The sequence below is a fragment of the Hyperoodon ampullatus genome (genome assembly GCF_949752795.1).
Source record: "Hyperoodon ampullatus genome assembly, chromosome: 3".
In the NCBI taxonomy this organism is placed as follows: domain Eukaryota; kingdom Metazoa; phylum Chordata; class Mammalia; order Artiodactyla; family Ziphiidae; genus Hyperoodon; species Hyperoodon ampullatus.
Genome location: NC_136916.1, coordinates 114,423,342 through 114,440,559, shown reverse-complemented (window position 1 = coordinate 114,440,559; position 17,218 = coordinate 114,423,342). Strand labels below are relative to the sequence as shown.

At 42.5% G+C, this 17,218-nt stretch overlaps 1 protein-coding gene across 12 annotated transcripts in view; it reads right to left on the bottom strand.

Moving 5' to 3' along the window:
- NPAS3 (neuronal PAS domain protein 3) overlaps positions 1-16,521 on the bottom strand; it is a gene marked incomplete at both ends in the record, with an annotated part of 860,982 nt that extends 844,461 nt beyond the window's left edge. For 6 of the 12 annotated variants that reach the window (XM_079700352.1, XM_079700356.1, XM_079700357.1 and 3 more), the window contains one exon: positions 16,364-16,521. In XM_079700352.1, coding sequence (XP_079556478.1) covers positions 16,364-16,521 — 158 coding nt within the window. Of the gene's footprint in view, positions 1-11,880; positions 12,170-16,363 lie in introns of those variants that run through there. The other 6 variants (XM_079700361.1, XM_079700362.1, XM_079700363.1 and 3 more) reach the window with 1 other exon arrangement.
- Between the last annotated feature and the right edge of the window lie 697 nt (positions 16,522-17,218).

Genomic DNA, 17,218 nt, shown 5'->3' with positions numbered 1-17,218 from the left:
ACAGCCTATTGCTTCCTCTGCAATGTCCCTCTGGACATCTGCAATAAGAAGTTTCCTGTCAAAGATGTTTTCATAGAAGAAAAATACTTAGGTATCCTATATTTTATTGATTGAAACCTGCTTGACAAGCATCACATTTGATCTGAAAACTTTAATAGTTTTATAAATAAAGAATATATGTAAATGTTAATACCATCAGAAAAAAAATCCACAAATACTTCAACTCATTACTTTGTATCATATAGTCATGCAATTCAAATCATGTAGTCACATAATTTTGTAGCTGGAAGGAAATGTTAGCAACTCAATATACAAATAAAGAAACTGAGGCTGTAAATGGTTTAAGGACCTATGTAAAGTACAACTTCCTACAAAGACAATGAAAGACTGACACTGGTGACCAGGACTTATGCCATTACCTGCTGTTCTACTAGAACCCAACAGGCAAGTAGCCAATGGTAATTCATAATGTATTGCCATGACAATCTCGATATATCCACGGGCTCCTGTCTTAAGAACACATTTATTATTGAGTAATGAAACTCTTCCTGCTTTTTGCCTGCCCTTTATTGTACACAGAAACTGACAGCCCTTTGCACAGCTTGACTTTTAGGGCTCTCTACTGACTTACATCCTAGCATATTTGAATAGCAGTTTAAATATCCTGATCCAGGGATGTTACAGCATTCTTATTATAGTTATCTTTTACAATATACAAAACCACATTAACTAGGGGACGGTGCTACTGTCATAAAAAGTGCTATGCCCCAAATCATTTAAGTTGCTCTGTAGCCATATCAATACTATGCAGAAACGGGCCTTGGGAAGTTCTTAACCTTCTGAAGATAAACACAAAGGTGTAAGACAGTTCTTTCTTTTTGCTAAGAATGTTCTATCTTGTTAGTAGTTGTTTGTATCAAATATGAAGTGACTGCTAAAAGATATATTTAACTTTTTATAGCTATAGGCTTCCCTACATTAATGGGGAAAAAAAACATTTTATTTTTTTATTTTGGCCATCCACGTGGCTTGTGAGATCGTAGTTCCCTGACCAGGGATGGAACCCGGGCCCTCGGCAGAGAAATTGCAGAGTCCCAACCATTGGACCACCAGGGAATTCCCCCATTTTATTTTTTAAATGATCCCAATTCCTTGTCCTAAAAACAAAAAAATAATGTATGAGATTAAACCCTCGGATGAAACCATGTGCAAGAGCAGTACAGGTTATGGAAAAATATGCCTTCATAATACCTTCTGCTATCTCTGTTGCTAACTATAACTCTTGCATATATAATTCCATTATACTTTTATAATTCAGGGTCTTGAAAATGCTTTTGAACCATTAATATATTTTCCTGGTTAAAATTCTTTGAGATGTTCTTAACAAGAGTCTTAGATAATGAATTTGGGCAAACTCTGGAACAGTCTTTACAGTATTATCATTCTCATTAATTTTCAGAACTACCCACTGTGTTGAGATGATTGTCATGGGCCTAAGACTTCAATTTGGCTAAATATTTTTGCATATATTTCAACATATAAGTAACCAACAGATGTTTAAATGTTAAGTTCATATGGAAGAAATGGTTAAGTGTGTTTACTCTTATCTCATGATTTCTTGGCAACACTAATTCTTATTTTACTATTTCTTTATGTATTTCACAACTTCCTCTATGCTTTGGTCTATAATGACCAGATAATTCCAAAAGATAAAACAATCCTTTTTAGAATTTAAGCCATTTATACATGTATAATATTTAACAAATGTAACATATGTAGCATCACTAATTTTTAAAAACAGAAAACCTTAAATAGTAATTCAAACATTATTTTTATAAAATATACAGAATTCATACAAAGCATAGAACTATACTTTCTTTTTTTTTTTTTTTTTTGTTTTGTTTTGTTTTACACAAAGAGAGTTTTCCATTTATATTCTTATTTGGCTTTAGCAACCTGATATATGATACTGCCCTAACCTGCCAGAAAAAAAGATGGGTAGGAGGCTAAAAACAATATTACTTTTAAGAGAGTTAATGCAGTACACAGTTCTATACTTTCATCCAGTTTATTCTTTTTTCTTTGCTTTTTTGGTTATCTCCGAAGACTGCTTCTGTTTCCATTGTCTCATCCTTTAGCATTCACATATCAGAGCAATAAGTATTTCATTACTGGTTTATCTGTCCAGAGGCTTGAGAAGCGGTAACAATTAACCCTCCCTTCACAGTGATTGATACAGGCTTTGCTTTCAATTTGTTCCACTACACAGATCATGAAATTCTGAATGCAATCATCCTCATTGACCTACACTTTCAAACACACAGCTACAATGAGACGAAAGTAATTATTAAAAGGAACACAGGACTACTAAGATCTGAAACAAAGTCTTTTAAAAATCTGTTAGATGACCTTCTGGTAAAATTGGCAAATTTTGATGTTAAGGAAAATGATAGCTTTGTGTCCCTGCCTGAAAATGCAAGCTGATCAATGTATATTGTGGTGACTGCAGTATGTACTTCCAAAATACAGAAAGCCATTTTAGAACTGTTACAAACTAGAGATAAACTGTCAGCATCGTAGCTTAATCTGCCTAAAATTTTTTTCAAGGAAACTCAACTTCCTGATTTGTGTATAAAGAACAAACATTGACCAAAGCAGAGAATGAAGATTGGTAAAAGCAATAGCTTTACTCTATAAGAAGAGTTGCATACCTGAGTCCTACATCTTCCCTCTCCATTTTCCCTTTAGGTGAAGATTCACAGTAAGAAATGAATACATTTTTCACAAAGTCTGAAAAATAGCTTCAAATAAATATTAATCTACTGCAATCGATATATATGAGGAATGGAGAGGGGAGAGTAGGAGAGTGGTGACTACAGAACTACATTAAAACAAGGGTTGCAGTTAAAGAAAATCAGGGCAGAAAGCAAGGCAGCAGGCCTGAGGCTCTAATCACAGAACAGAGTGATGGAGATGAACCAATACTGCATGGATTAGCAATGAATTATTTTGAACTGTAATCATATGCCTGCACAGAAGAGAGGCAAAACTAGCCATTACTCATAAACTGATCTGCTGATTTCTTGAGAGAGGTGGGGGGGTGGGGGGGGGGGTTGATGAGAATAAATTCATATGTTAAACTAATTCAGAATAATGAAAACCTGAAGATGTGGTTACACTTCAAGTTACATTCTATTTTTAATGTCTGCTACATACTACATAATATGGGATGTTTACAGTATGAACTGTAAAGTGCTTGGATTCAAGTAGGATTAATCCAACCATTTCTTCTAAGATTAGGATGTGAGATATTTACTCCACTCTCCATTTTTTCTTGTCCAATAAAACCATTTCTGAATAACTTTAATACCCCCAAATGTAAAACATCTAAGTATTTAGTTATAAAGAAGAAACAGCATTCAAGGAATTAACTTCCTTTGGATAATCTGAAAAATTCATACCAAATGAAGATTCAATTGTTAGAACTAATTTTGTTCGGAAGAAAAAAAATCAAAACTGCTGGTAGCAAGAGATTCCTGAGATTCTTATGAACAGACTGTTTAAATGAAGAGCACTTTAATCAGTAGAGGAATCCTCACGTTTCTAATGTCTTGCTGTGCATTCTGCAGGTTATAGTAGCAGCTGGTAGAGGTCATATATCTTTTGTGAGCATCCCAAAAAGGCTCACTGCCAGACTGTTAAATTATGAATAAGCAATGAACAAAAGAATGCAGATACGGTGGTGACAAGATAATCCAAGCAAATTTATCTATGACAAATTTCACAGGATTAACAAATTACATTTACACAGAACAATAAAAATCTGCAAAAAAAAATGATGAGCCTACTTTTCCTTAAAGCATTAGGAAAACAAAAAAGTCACCAATCCACTGCATATATTTAAATTTAACTTGATCTAAAGTAAGACATTTATAATATGTTCAAGACACCTTTGTAACATTTTCCCATTTCAGGTGGATCTATACAAACATGGTATATCTGGTTTATATTTTATATATGTTACATTGTAAAGACTATATATAAATATATGTTTGGCTTATATATAAATCATGTATACAACATAAAGAAATCTCCTACAATAAATAAAAATCATCCCATTCATATATACGAATAGAATGGATATGTTTTTAAGAAATAGATTTTGAGGAATGAATTATTTTTGTAGGGAAAAATGCTCCCTCAATCAGTGCAATACATATTAGCTACTAAAATATCCTTATTCATTGATATCTCCTTTTTCTAGGACCAGAGAGAGAGGTTCTGCCAACAGTTTCAATCATTCCACTTGCTCCTACCAAGATACTGCAGTCTTTATGAGTAAAGTGCTTCTGAAAGAAGTTTAGAAGTAGTACCCTTTTCTGCAGTGTTACAATAGCAGAAAGGAAGTCATAGTTGGGTTGGGGGGAGGATAACTGATTTCAGCTATATTCACTAAAGATGATCCTTAACGCACTATTGCACTTTTCTTTGTAATAAAAATTTTAAAATAAATCTTACAAATGAAGAAAGCCCCAGTCTATCAGAAGTAATCAGATATTAGTGAAATGACCTGTGATTCCATAAAGTGGTCTTAAAATGCTATGTGGCACTCCTTTCCAAAATACGTGATAAATATTTAAGTTTTAATGTTATATACAACCTCGGTACCCAAGTCAGAGCTCTTTAATTCTGCATTAGCATACTGATGATAATAAAATACTGTAATCAGATATAATTTCTTTTAAGATGATCTGAATGCTGTTTGAAATTTTGTAGCCTATTTTTCACTTATACTTCCTATTGACTGTAGCTTTTTATCTTCCATATTTTAGCAAAACATCTCTCTAAATGAGCCCTTTCCAACATTTCACAAGGCAACCTATTCTTTATGTAAACAAGAAATTTTCTGAATGTAAAAGTGAATATTTAATTAAGTTACACAAACAAAATACTCAGCTTTCAACCACAAATACTCAAGCGCTGCTTATCTAGTCCTTTCAAGCCCTGAAATTCCTACTATACATTTTTTTTTTAAGGAAGCTATTTGGTTGACAGTATTAGATCTAAAAACGGGAAGATAAATGCGGCATGCTTGTCTATTACCTCAAATCTAGCATATATTCTACAATGAGCAGTGATAGAGTCAGATGCTACAAAGTTTCCTGAAGTATAGCTTTTGTCAAAGAACTGTTACACACCAGACCAACCCCTGTGATCCCTGGCATTAGAGGAATTAAAATGTTACCAAGACTTTCCCTTCTTGAAGATGCGGCAAGTGTGTGAGCGTCTGGGAGGAGGGTGGGGGGAACTCCGTAACGATAACTTATCACTTGTGTATTTATTGTGGTCCATTTTTAACATGTTTTTAATTAAATGAGTTAATTAATATACGTAAAGCCCTTAGAACAGTACCTGGTACACAGTACTATATAAACGCTTGCTGTCATTATTATAATGCCAGATAATTTGGCAAGACGCCAACTTTTGAGATATACAAGAGTCCTTATATATCTCAGAAGACAACATCCAGAAATACGGGAACTACAGTGTGTTATTCAGAAAGCCTATGAGGTTGTTTCTACCCATTCAGTGGCAAAACTATCCCAAAATAAAAACATCTCAACTGTAATCTTTAGATTAAACTGTGGCACACTCTGAGGCAAGAATAACACGAGCGGAAGAGGTCACTGAATACTTCACAGTCTAAGACCAAAGAGGCCTATGTACATGGCAAACTGATTCTTCTGAAACCATTCAGTAAAAAATCTGCCCCAAAGTATAGAGAGCTGTGGAGCTTGCCCACAAAACTAACGGAACGTTAAAAGGTAGAGTGAGAGTAATTTCTTGATTCTTCCTCTAACTTTATAAACACGGTATTTCTGAACTTCTCCAAACATCTGAGGAAGGACTAAGAAGCAGAGATCTAGTGCACTAGTCACAGCACACACAGTCTTTCTGCCATAGGAACTTTCTGGCATCGGCTCAGAAATCCCCGACTCTAGAAAATTCAAAAATGTAGGGCCCTCCACACTGCAGTTAAGGTACATTTCTAGAGACAAACCTGATTTCAATCTCTAACTCTACCACGTTCTTAGGGAACAATAAGTCTCTGTTTTCTCATCCATAAATGGGGATATTAGCACTTCCCTTGTAGGGCAGTGGGGAAACCAATGAGAAAATTACTACGAAGTATTTAACACAGGGCCTGAAACATGTAATGTCCAATAAATCTTTATTATGATCATATGTGATCTATTTTCATTTTAAAATCCCATCAAAGATCTTTAAAACTTTTTGCTATAATTTCATTTACATTATATAGCATCTTTTCTTTCTTTCTCCCAAGAACCTCTAATCATTTTATAGTCATTATTTACAATATTTTACAGGCTGAATACCTGTCCCCGCAGAACACTAAGCTAACAGAAGTCAAAGCAGATAAGGAGCCTTATTTATAGGTCTATGAATTCTGTACTTCCTACTCTTCCAGAAAAGGGTGTTTTCTGGCCCTTGATAATATTTCATATATCCAATATAAAGACAAGTCTATAACTAGAGCAACTGCTCTTACAGGGTGTATTATGCACCACTATCCCCCGCACAAGTCATGATGGTCCATTGCAGAGGTTGGATAAATAAAGCTGAATGAACAAACCAATCAATAATTATAGTCGGGGCCCACGAGCAGTTTGGACAACAGTAATGTGCGATTTTCATCTTGCCTCTCATGATTTTGTACACGAGATCACAAGTATTCCAATTAATTCACCAAAACATTATGCTTTAGACCTGTATACAGACAACTTCAAGTGTTGCTTAATCTTGTCACTGCCCTAGTAATTTCAGATATAGTAGCAGTCACCTTCCTCTTACTAAGCCATGTCCTGCTTATGCACTGTTCTATTACTAATATTACTACAAATTATTCTATGTACAGTTCTATCAAACTTACTAGTGCAAACATCCTATTCACACTAATGGGGCCCAGTGCAGTAAAAAATACCATTCAGTTACAGTTGGTTTATTACACTGCCCAATGAGGAAAAAAAAAAAAAAAGGCACTATTTACTGTGAAAATACCAACATTAAATGCAAAGCAAACATAACTGAATTTTCCCATAAATTCAGGAAGTCCTTAGCTAATCATAGTATAGATTTAAATATTTAAAGTTTCACATATTCCATTATGAGCAACTTTGGAAGCATTTAAATTTTTAAATTAATATTTAATCAAATGAACTAAAATTTTCAACATACTAACCCTTACACTAGGTTGCAGCCTTACCCATTGTATGCAATTAAGAAATGTTGATAAAACACTTGAAGTTAGGTTCTAAGCCAACAGCAATGCAGAATTTTTTTAAAGTTAATTCAAGAGATGAAACGCTATAATATAGAAAAAGTAGCCATATAAACATAACAGGGGAGGGGCTAGTTCTGCTCTCACATGTGCTTAATTTTCTTTAAATTTAGTGAGTGGCATTCTGCATAGGAAAGAGGATCACTAGAATTGCAGGAAAAAATAGGAAAAGAAAAATAGACTATCTAAGAGTCATTAGTAATAATAATAAAGCACTTAAGGAAGTTTACAGAGAAAAACATTACCAGGAATGATTCAGAAATCTCTGTGACATATCCCCTGCAAATACCCCACAAAATTTAAAGCTCAACAGCTTAAAAAATAACTAAATAAAAGCTAAACTGCCTAAATCCTCCCCCAAAAGTTCTGCTTTACAAAAGCATATACAGTACAGATACACCATCATAGAAAACCTCACCACAGAGCAGGGGACCCTGGACATCAGGTCTAGTTTCAAACAGATGCAATTTTAACATGCCAGTGGGCCAGAGTAAAAGAGTTGAGGGGTTCATGGAAATTCTGGCATTCCCATAAAATAGATCTATTGTAGGTAGGGGCAACCATTGTGTAGAATAATTTTGGGGAAAACTCAAAACTTCATATTGCCCAAAATACCAAGCTGTTACAATCTGTAGATTATATTTAAATTGCAATATAATTCTTACCAATTCATTGCTGAACAAGACATTAATTTCCCATAACTTTTAGTCAAAAAAAAGTCATATTTTTAAGAATATTTTAAAGACACAGGGACTAAAACTTTACTCATAATACCACTAGGTGCTAAAAAAATAACTCAGTAACTTTTTTTTTTAAACCAAAAGCATCAAATAATGTTGGATTCGAGTTTGCTCATTGTAACAAATCAAATCTAGTAATTGGCATATTACAGATTTGACGTAGCTTTGTGTCTCTCAATTTATAAATCAGAAATTGGAAATACGAAAGGATGTTGTAATGTGGGAGGGTCCTACGTAACGAAGGTCATTATAACTCCTGGCTCCCGAGCTATACAATCTAATATCCTCTCTGGTGGTTCTATGATATGCCCATGCATTACAGTTCTTGTTGACAGTCTGTTGCCTTGGAAATATTTCATTATTTCAGTTTTTCCATTTGTAGACCCTTGGCCTTGTGATATGAAGGCCATCCTATTTCATATTTTCGATTATCATTTAAGCAATCTTGTGGAGCTATTTATATATAAGCAAGTGTTAGACAACGCACATCATCATTTATCACTCTGTGTTTAAGCTTACACTGTAGGAAGAAATACCTCCAAAAAAGTCTCCACCACCACCTTTACTTTTTAAACCAAAAGCCCTGTGCAAATGGAACATGCTTTGCAAACCAGCATGGGCATATCGCATGCCTGACACTTCTGTCTGTCTAATTTTCTTGGTTATACATCCACATAGTGGAAACACTCTGTGGTAGTGCTATATAATTTGCAGCCTATTGGAGTTCTGTTTTGTTTTTTGTTTTGTTTAAATGCACAAGGTTTTCAACTTGTTCTTTCAGGCTCCAAAGAGACACTTTCTGTGTGTATGAGTCAGAGAAATTTAAGGAATACTAAATAATAACATAAGACATTATCAAGAAAAAGCTTCTCTTTCCAAAACTTACTCTGTAAACATTATTAGAAGGAAATGACTTTTGTACTGTATTATTAAACTCAGGTCAGATATGTCATAAATAAACAACAGGACAATTCAAAAGATGTATTTTTTCAAGTTTTTGATCACTGGTATATTTGAAAAGCAGTCAAGAATAGTGTCCGTAAATGCCTTTATGAAATCAATGATTTGGAAACCATTTTTTAAGTAAAAGGGAGGAGATCACTTGAAGCATGTCCACAGAAAGCCATCTTTTATAAACATATTTGTGTTCAACTGTTACAGAGAAATCATACTACTAACCAGCAAGTTCAGGCACAAAGTGCACACAAAGGTAAAATGACTACTTAGCTGAAGCAAGTAACTATGAAAAACACCCCTCCTGAACCAACCATCTGACTTCCCATTTCTCATTACAAAACCAAATCAACTAACATGTGTAATGTTTACACTTAAAGTGTTAAGAACATTTAAAACCCTAATAACAAAGTGAACCCTCGGGGCATAAAACAACTGTCTGGATAACGGGCCAAGTCTGTGGTTATTCCTGTTTGAAAACATTTAGCTTTATAAGTCCTTCCTTCCTTTCCTCTGTATCGCTCCTTCTGGCCCACCTCCTTAGTACTACTCCCTCTCCCTACAGGTTAAACCTTCTCAGATCCAACCTTTAAAATGACAGCATCCGAGCTGAACAAGAAGATGCTATTAAAGGGCATTAAATTAAATACAGTATATCCTCCTACAACTTCAATCAGAATTTCAGACCAAGTGTTATTTAGTTCAGCTCTCAAGTGGAGCAGAATAACAAATCGCGCACTTTGATTTACCTTCTTCGAATGCCAAATGGAGACAGGTGATAAAGAACGCGCTCATGCACAGGCTATGAAGTTTCCTCTAGAAATTAATTCTATCTTCAAGATTCCCATCTCAGAGAAATTCCCAAAATGGCACACAAATAGGCCTCTGCTAGAGAGATTACTGGGGCCATCCCAGTAAATACACTTACTACCAGCAGAACTGGGGATGAAGGAGGCAAAGAGGAAGGAAAGAATGGAGGAAATCAATTACAAACTTCTGATTTCAAAAAGTATTCATCCATGTTAAATAAGAAGCAATTATTAAAAGCCTTGCACGATGCTCTGAGACATAATTTTTCTACCTACAAGAGTGAAGTACTTAATATGTGAATTCTCATAAAACACTAAGACTAAATGTTCGTTTTAGCTTTGCGTTGTCAGATAGTTAATGCTACCCACTTTTAACATCTTTAAAAACTGGACTGTGTATGATTTACTCTCAGGTACATGATTTATATAGAAATTAGCTAGAGTTTAGAATGAATCACTTAAGTACCTACTTAAAATTATTTCCTTAATCCTGACAATTCTGCGGTCCCTACTGTATGGAGGAAACGAGCAACAGTGCAACTGAAGCTTTTTAAAGGAATAGCTTGTTTAATATCTCCCTACCGCCTCTTGATGTAAACTATAGGTTAAATGCTATGTTGTACCAAAAATAAAACTGCCCACGTAATAATAATTAAGTCTTGCTACTGCGGACTGCCCTCATCTTCTTTTCAAGTTCACTTAAGCCTGTGAGGAAAGTAAACATCGCTGCTTGGGGGCGTGAGGCGGGGACAGGGGGTGCATATATCTAACCGCATTTGTTTTCCTCACGATTCAATGGGTAACATTTCATACTTCCTACTGAGCATTTTCTCCTCGGAGAGAGAGAGATTCACTTTGCTCAAACCAATATGCTATATGCAATTAATGTCATTAACGCTGCCAATTAATAGCAAATAGGATTCCAAACAAAGTAGGCTGGGTGGACAGCAGGAGGGAAAACCACGTGGGGCGGAGGGGTGCTTAGTTGCTCCGAAATCTAACAATGCCATCCACGTAGGACGGTTAAGGAAATTTTGAATACAAACTCCCTTTCCCTTTGGCTTTGGTTTAACTAACTTCAAACAGACATGCTCGGCTGAGCTCCTTGCCTGGCTAGGCAATTCTCACCAGGAACTTTTTTAAACACAGATCCCCAAACAGTAACTAACGGGGAAGAGATGCTCCAACTGTTGGCACATTTTGGATCTCGCTGTTGGCTTGCTGATTTGGATTGGAGGGTTTTCTTCTTTCTTTTCCTTATTTTCTCTGGGGGGCAAGGGAGTGGAGAGGAGGACAGGAGAGGAGAATAGAAGGCAAAGCAGGAGACCCACAAGTTGCCGAGGCTGGGGGCGCAGCCTGTGCGGCAGGGAGGCGGCGGCCGCGCGCCTCTCTCCGCCCGGCCCGGCCTAGCTGCTCCGCGCGGAGACAGCCCCTCGGCGACACCGTCCGGGCCTGGCGCGAGCTCCGCGCTCCCCGCCCCCGGCCTCCTCCTCCTCTCCTCTCCTCCTCCCCCTTCTCGCCTGCCTTCCCTCCCCCTCCCCAGCCTCATTCCTTCCTAGAGAGCAGCTGCCAAGGGACCTGCGGCGGCCCCGGGGATCCCCCGGCCCCCCCACCCGCTCCGCTGCTCCCACTCACACAGCAGCCCCTTCTTTTCTGTTTGTTTCTCTTTCTTTTTCTTTTCTTTTTTGCTTTTTCATTCTTTCATTCTTTTTTTTTTTTTTCCTTTTTTTTTTTCTGTCAGCGAGTCACTCCATTCGCCGAGCCGAGGAGGTGCGACCGCTCGGAGAGCCTGGCGCCGCTGCCGCAGCCGCCGCGGGCGGACAATGCGCGCGGGGACCGCGAGCGAGCGCGGAGCCGCCAGCCCGCCGACCAGGTCCCCGCGGGCTCGCGGCCCAGGAGGCGGGCTGCGGAGCGGGCCCCGCCACCTTGGCGGCGGCGGCGGCGGAGGCGGCGGCGGCGGCGGCGGCAGCGGCAGCAGCCGCCCCGGCGGCAGGTTCAATAAACAGAAAAGTGTTACCGTTCTCGCCTGGAAGGATCCTGCTGAAAGCTGGGCTTGGTGGGCGCCATCTTCCTGCTATTTTTTTTCCTCTCTTACTTTTTGCCTCTCTCCCCCCTCCTGGGGCGGGGGGCGTGGGGAGGGCGGGGGGGGGTGTGCGTGTGCGTGGGGTGGCGGGAGTGAGTGCGGGCGTGCGCGGCGCTCAGCGGCGGCCAGGCGGGCGGCGGCCGTGGCCTTGGCCGTGGCGGCGGCGGCGGCGGCGGCGGCGGCCGTGCTGCTGAGGCGGGGAGGCTACGGAAAAGTAGTGGGGCCGGAGCCTCGCCGGCGGCCGGCCGTCCCCTCGCGCCGCCGGTGCCTCTCGCCGCAGGTCGCCGCCTCCTCCGCCGCTTGCGCCTTCTCCTCCCCCTGCTCTCCGGGCACCGCCGCCGTCCATGCGCCGCAGAGCCCCCGCGGCCCGGGCCGCTCCGGCTCCCGAGACATGCCCAGCGCGGAGACAGGCGACCGGCGGCGGCGGAGGAGGCGGGGGAGGCGGCGGCGCGGGGGGGGAGGCGGCCGCGCGGCCCCGCGGGCAGCCAGGCCCAGGGCCCCGCCGCCTCCGGGTTCTCGCCTCGCGCGCCGCCACACCCCCCGCAGTCACCCCACCACCGCCACCCAGAGCTGGCCCGGTGGCAGGTGGGGTACACACCCTCCCGGCGGGGGGCGGGGGGGACCTAGGTCGGGAGGGGCGGGGACAGGGAGGACGCGCAGGGGGTTTCCAGCTTGACCGCTGTGAAAGTATTTCTGGGCATTTTCCAGCTGCTTTGCTCCAGAGCGCTCTCTCGCACACAGACACCCCCCTTTCTCTCTCCCTCCGTCTCTCTCTCTCTCTCTCTCCCCCTCTCTCCCCCCCTTTCTCCCTCTCTCTCTCTCTCTCCCTCCGTGTCTCCCCCGCTCTCTCTCCCTCTCTCTCCCCCTCTCTCCCTCCGTCTCTATCTCTCTCTCTCTCTGTTTCTCTCCCTCCGTGTCTCACTGTCTCTCTCTCTGTGTCTCTCTCCCTCCGTCTCTCTCTCTCTCTCTCCCCCCCGCCCCCCTCGCGTTCGGGGACTGGGAAGCTCCTCTGCCGGCGCAACAACGCCACTCAGTTGCAGTTTCGAACACTTCCCTTCTCTGGAGTATCGCGGCCAGGAGGAAAGAAAGAGAGAGAGGAGCTGGGAGGCCACGGGAGCGGGCTTCACAGGACGGCGTCCGGACGCGCCTCCGGGGACAGCGCATGGGGGTGTGCGGACGGAGCGGCCCCGAGGGCCCCGTGAGCGGGTGCAGCGGCGGCACAGGCACCTTGTGGCTCGGGCGCTCTCAGCAGCGTTGCAAAGCCGGAGCAGCTGCATTATTCACGCACTTGCAAGTCTGCAGACCCCGGGGTGCACAAGTGAATCCCCAGGAGTTTAAACGCAGTTAGATAAAACGCTTCTCTCGACTTGGCTCTTAGGACCTGGGACCCAACCAGACTGCGGGCCTCGGGGATCCAGCCCAGTCGCCTCCTTATTTTACAGCTCAGCGAGGCTTAGGGAAAGGGCCACTCAGTGCAGGGCCAGTGCTGGAATCCTATTGCCTGGGGAGCCCCTGGTCAGAGTGTTTTCTCCACTAAACCGCTTTGCTGGGTGTGGGCAGTTTTGTAGGCAGAGACTTGGGTCAGTCATGTGTCACCCAGGAAAGTAGAAAGGACTCTTAAAGCATTCCCACTTTGAATAAATGAAAGAGCCAGACGGAAAACATCAATCCTATGAGAGGCTTTGCATTTTACTTTAAACTTAAGAAAAAAATAGACCTGCAAAGGGGTCCCATTCAGTTCTACCATTCCAGTACAGTGGGGCTGAGAGAAACTTGGAAAACATAAGTGTTTTTCGTGACAGACGTGTTTAATCTGCATGATGGTGTTTGAGTTCTCTTTGGAGTACACTCTACAGGTAGGAGAAGATGAGAGTGATTGAAAAATGAAGTGGAGAGTGTTGAGTACAAGATAGACAGGGGCTGGAAGGGAGGGGAAAAAGTTGCCTGCTGGAAGTTTTGGCTCCAGGACGGCCAGCTTAGGGCATTTCTACCCAAAGATGACAAATGAGAGAAGCTTGTGTTCTTCCAACAGGCCACTCTTTGCTTGAAAACCCCCCACCCCGTCACTCCCTCATCAGACTCCCCAAAATAAGTTAATGCAAAAACAAATTTTTTGGGGGGGAAATGATGTCGCCATTCTCTCTAATAGATCCAGGTCTTGAGGTGGAAACTAAGTCTGCCCTTCACAGCCCCTTCAGCCTAACAAGTAGGTGGCCCACATTCCCAATAAAATTCCAGAGGACAGGGGACTTGTGACTCAGACCCTGCCAATAATCTTCTTGCCCCACATGACTCGCTCCCCTGTCCCCAAATTAACTAAAATTAAAGGCAGTAACAGGTGTCATCATATCTGAGTAACGAAACCAAGAGCTACATTTTTCACAGCTAGCACCTTCTCTTCTGTCAATATGACAGAACATAAAAAGAGAAGAAGGGAACAATACATCCCAAAGGCTAGAGTTTAGAGTTGATTATTTTTAAAGCTTTAGTCTTTAGAACTGCAGTGGGATTCAGACTTGATAAAGTGGCCCAAATTCAAAGATGAAGTTGGAAGCATCGGTACAGCTTTCGGCGTTTGAGTGCGGGACCATGGAGAATTACCCCTGCGTGCTCCTGACTTGCAGGGAAATTGGCCCTGGGAAGATCTTTATGATGAAAGACACCAACACTCAGAGAGTAAACATAAAGGCTGAAATTTCATGACCACCTCTTATGCCCAATTCGTATCTTAAGGGTTAGTTGAAGTTCCCTGGAGGTCCCTGAAATCATCCAAAGGCCATCTGACATTTCTGACCCTTGACTCCCTACTTCAGAGACCACACTATTGTGACTATTGCCTGCACTTCCTAGTTAAAGTGATCACTGGATTCTATTGTCATTTAAATGTTTTATAAGTGACAAAAAAAACCAACAACCATAAAACCATACCTGAACCATGAAAAGGAAAAATCTAATTCTTTCCTGGTCCTTTATGTTTGAAAGATTCCCAGATCTTTTGTATTAAAGGTTCTTGTAATCACTGAAGTAAAACAAGACTAGAATAATTTAAATAAAAAATCTCTTTGACAAGGAATAGCTTCTTTTTGACTTATTTTCAAGACTCTTTTTTCTAAACTTCTGACAATACTCAGAGCATATAATGAAGTCTTCTACAGAATATCTGCAATACTGGCCATCAACTTGGAAAACATTCAGTGTGTTATGCAAAACCTGCTCTGGTTGCTGAGCCACTGGTTAGAAGGCACAAAATATGGCAGTGATAGATTATCTTAACCTTTTCAGTTTAAACACTGTTGGTTCAAATCAAAGGTTCTCAAATCAATGAAGTTTGAAATACAAGGTAAGAATAGGAGCTGTTATTTGAATTATGCATTGTGTATATTTTAAGTTAAATGCCATTGGCAAAGCTCTCAGATGTTTAATCATATGCAATCTGGGAAACACAAATATTTAATTTCACACTTTCATGTGTTCTTTTTTCCTCCCATCTTCTATAACACTGAGCCCCACAAATGGGAAGCTTACCTTTCATACTACATTGTATTTCTCAGCACATTTTTGTGGATTACATTTTTGATAAAATCTTGCAACATCTCAAGTTGTCCTTAAGGAAAAACTTCAGGGTTCTAGGGCTGTTGGTGGTGGTGGTAATTTTTTTCCCCTTTCTTTCCTAACTGAATCAAAGAATGTTTACTATTTCAATGTCACAACCATATTTTTTTAATCCATAAATATTTGGAGGAAATGCAAACAATAAATACTTTAAAACTTCCTTCTTCCCACCTAATCTAACTTTGTAAAATTTGCTTCCTAACTTGCATCTCTGAATCTTACGCATTTGCATTATAATACGTTTAAGATGAATACTTAACAGCGCCGAGGAGACTCGGATTTCATGCTGTATTTCCCTGTAGTAACAGGTGACATGATAACACTATTATGTAGAATTGCAAGTGTACGGCTACACGTGAAAACTGTTCCCATTCTGTTTGGAAACAAATGATCAATCAGGCTCAGGTGATCAATTGCCCCCCTGGCCGCCCGTCCGCGCAGGTCCGCACCCGGCAGAAGCATTGAGAAAATTCCGCTGTAAAGGGACGAGGATCCCAAACTTTGCAAAAGCACCTTGTTCTGTGCCTCAGACTTCGCTGTAACTCCTTGGCTACGCGGGGCTGAGACTCTAGATTTGGGGCCAGGCAGAAGGCAAAGGTTGATTTGACTTCGCCAGTACACTGGAGTGCCTCTCAATCCGAATTGTGAATTATTTTTTCCTGTCTTATCTGTAGAACGAGGGGCAAGCAAAGTGATCCCTGGCGATGTGCATGTGTGTTGTAACGCATAAAACAGGAGGCAAAGTGAGTCCCACCCCAGCACCCCGGAGCGGGGGCACTATCCCAGCCCAGGCGGGACTACTCACCGCTGCTGGTAGGAGGTGATGCCCTGGACGTTCTGCGGGGTGCCGTTGGCCGCGGCGCCGGCCCTCCCCATGCCCGCGCCGGCCGGCACCCCCGCGGCCGCCCCGCCGGCTGCCGCGGCCGTCACCTGCACGCTGAAATCCGGAAAGATTCGGATCATCGCCGCGGCTTCGGCCCCCGGGCGCGGCGGCTCTGGGCTCGGGCTGGCGGGGGCTCGGGCTGGGGCTCGGGCAGCGGCGGCAGCAGCAGCAGCAGCGCGAGCAGCGGCGGCGGCAGCAGCGGAGCCAGGCACTAGCCTGCAATCCCATTAGTGAGCCGCGGCCACTGTGCGCGGCGGAGAGGCGCTTTGATGTGCGCGCAGCGGGCTGGGGGGGCCGCAAGCGCAAGGAGGAGGTGCGGGGGGGGGCGTGCGAGGGACTTGCAAACAGCAAAACGTGTCAGGGTGGGTCCTTTTTTCCCTTTTGGGGGGCGGTGGTGCTCCCCCCTCTTTCCAGGATGTTGCTCTCACTGGCTGCTCCGACTGCGCTGCGCGAGCCCAGCTGAGGGAAGAAGGGGAGGGGGTGGCGGAGGAAGGATGCACCGGGAGGCTTAGAGAGGACTTGGCTGGTGCAAGGGGATGACGGGCAGCGGAGGGTGCCTTTCTTTCCCGCCCCCTCAACACAAACACGCACACACACACCGCGCACTTCCGACTCCAAGTGTAAGACAGGCGCGCGCTCTTCCCTCTTTTCTCTAGAGAAATAACCACCATCCAAGCAGGCTCGCACCTCCCGCGGCTCCCTGTAACCTGGACTCCAGCCCGCGTGTGCAGGAATGGGGGCGCAGAGCCTCCCCTCCGGGCCGGGACCCCTCTCTGC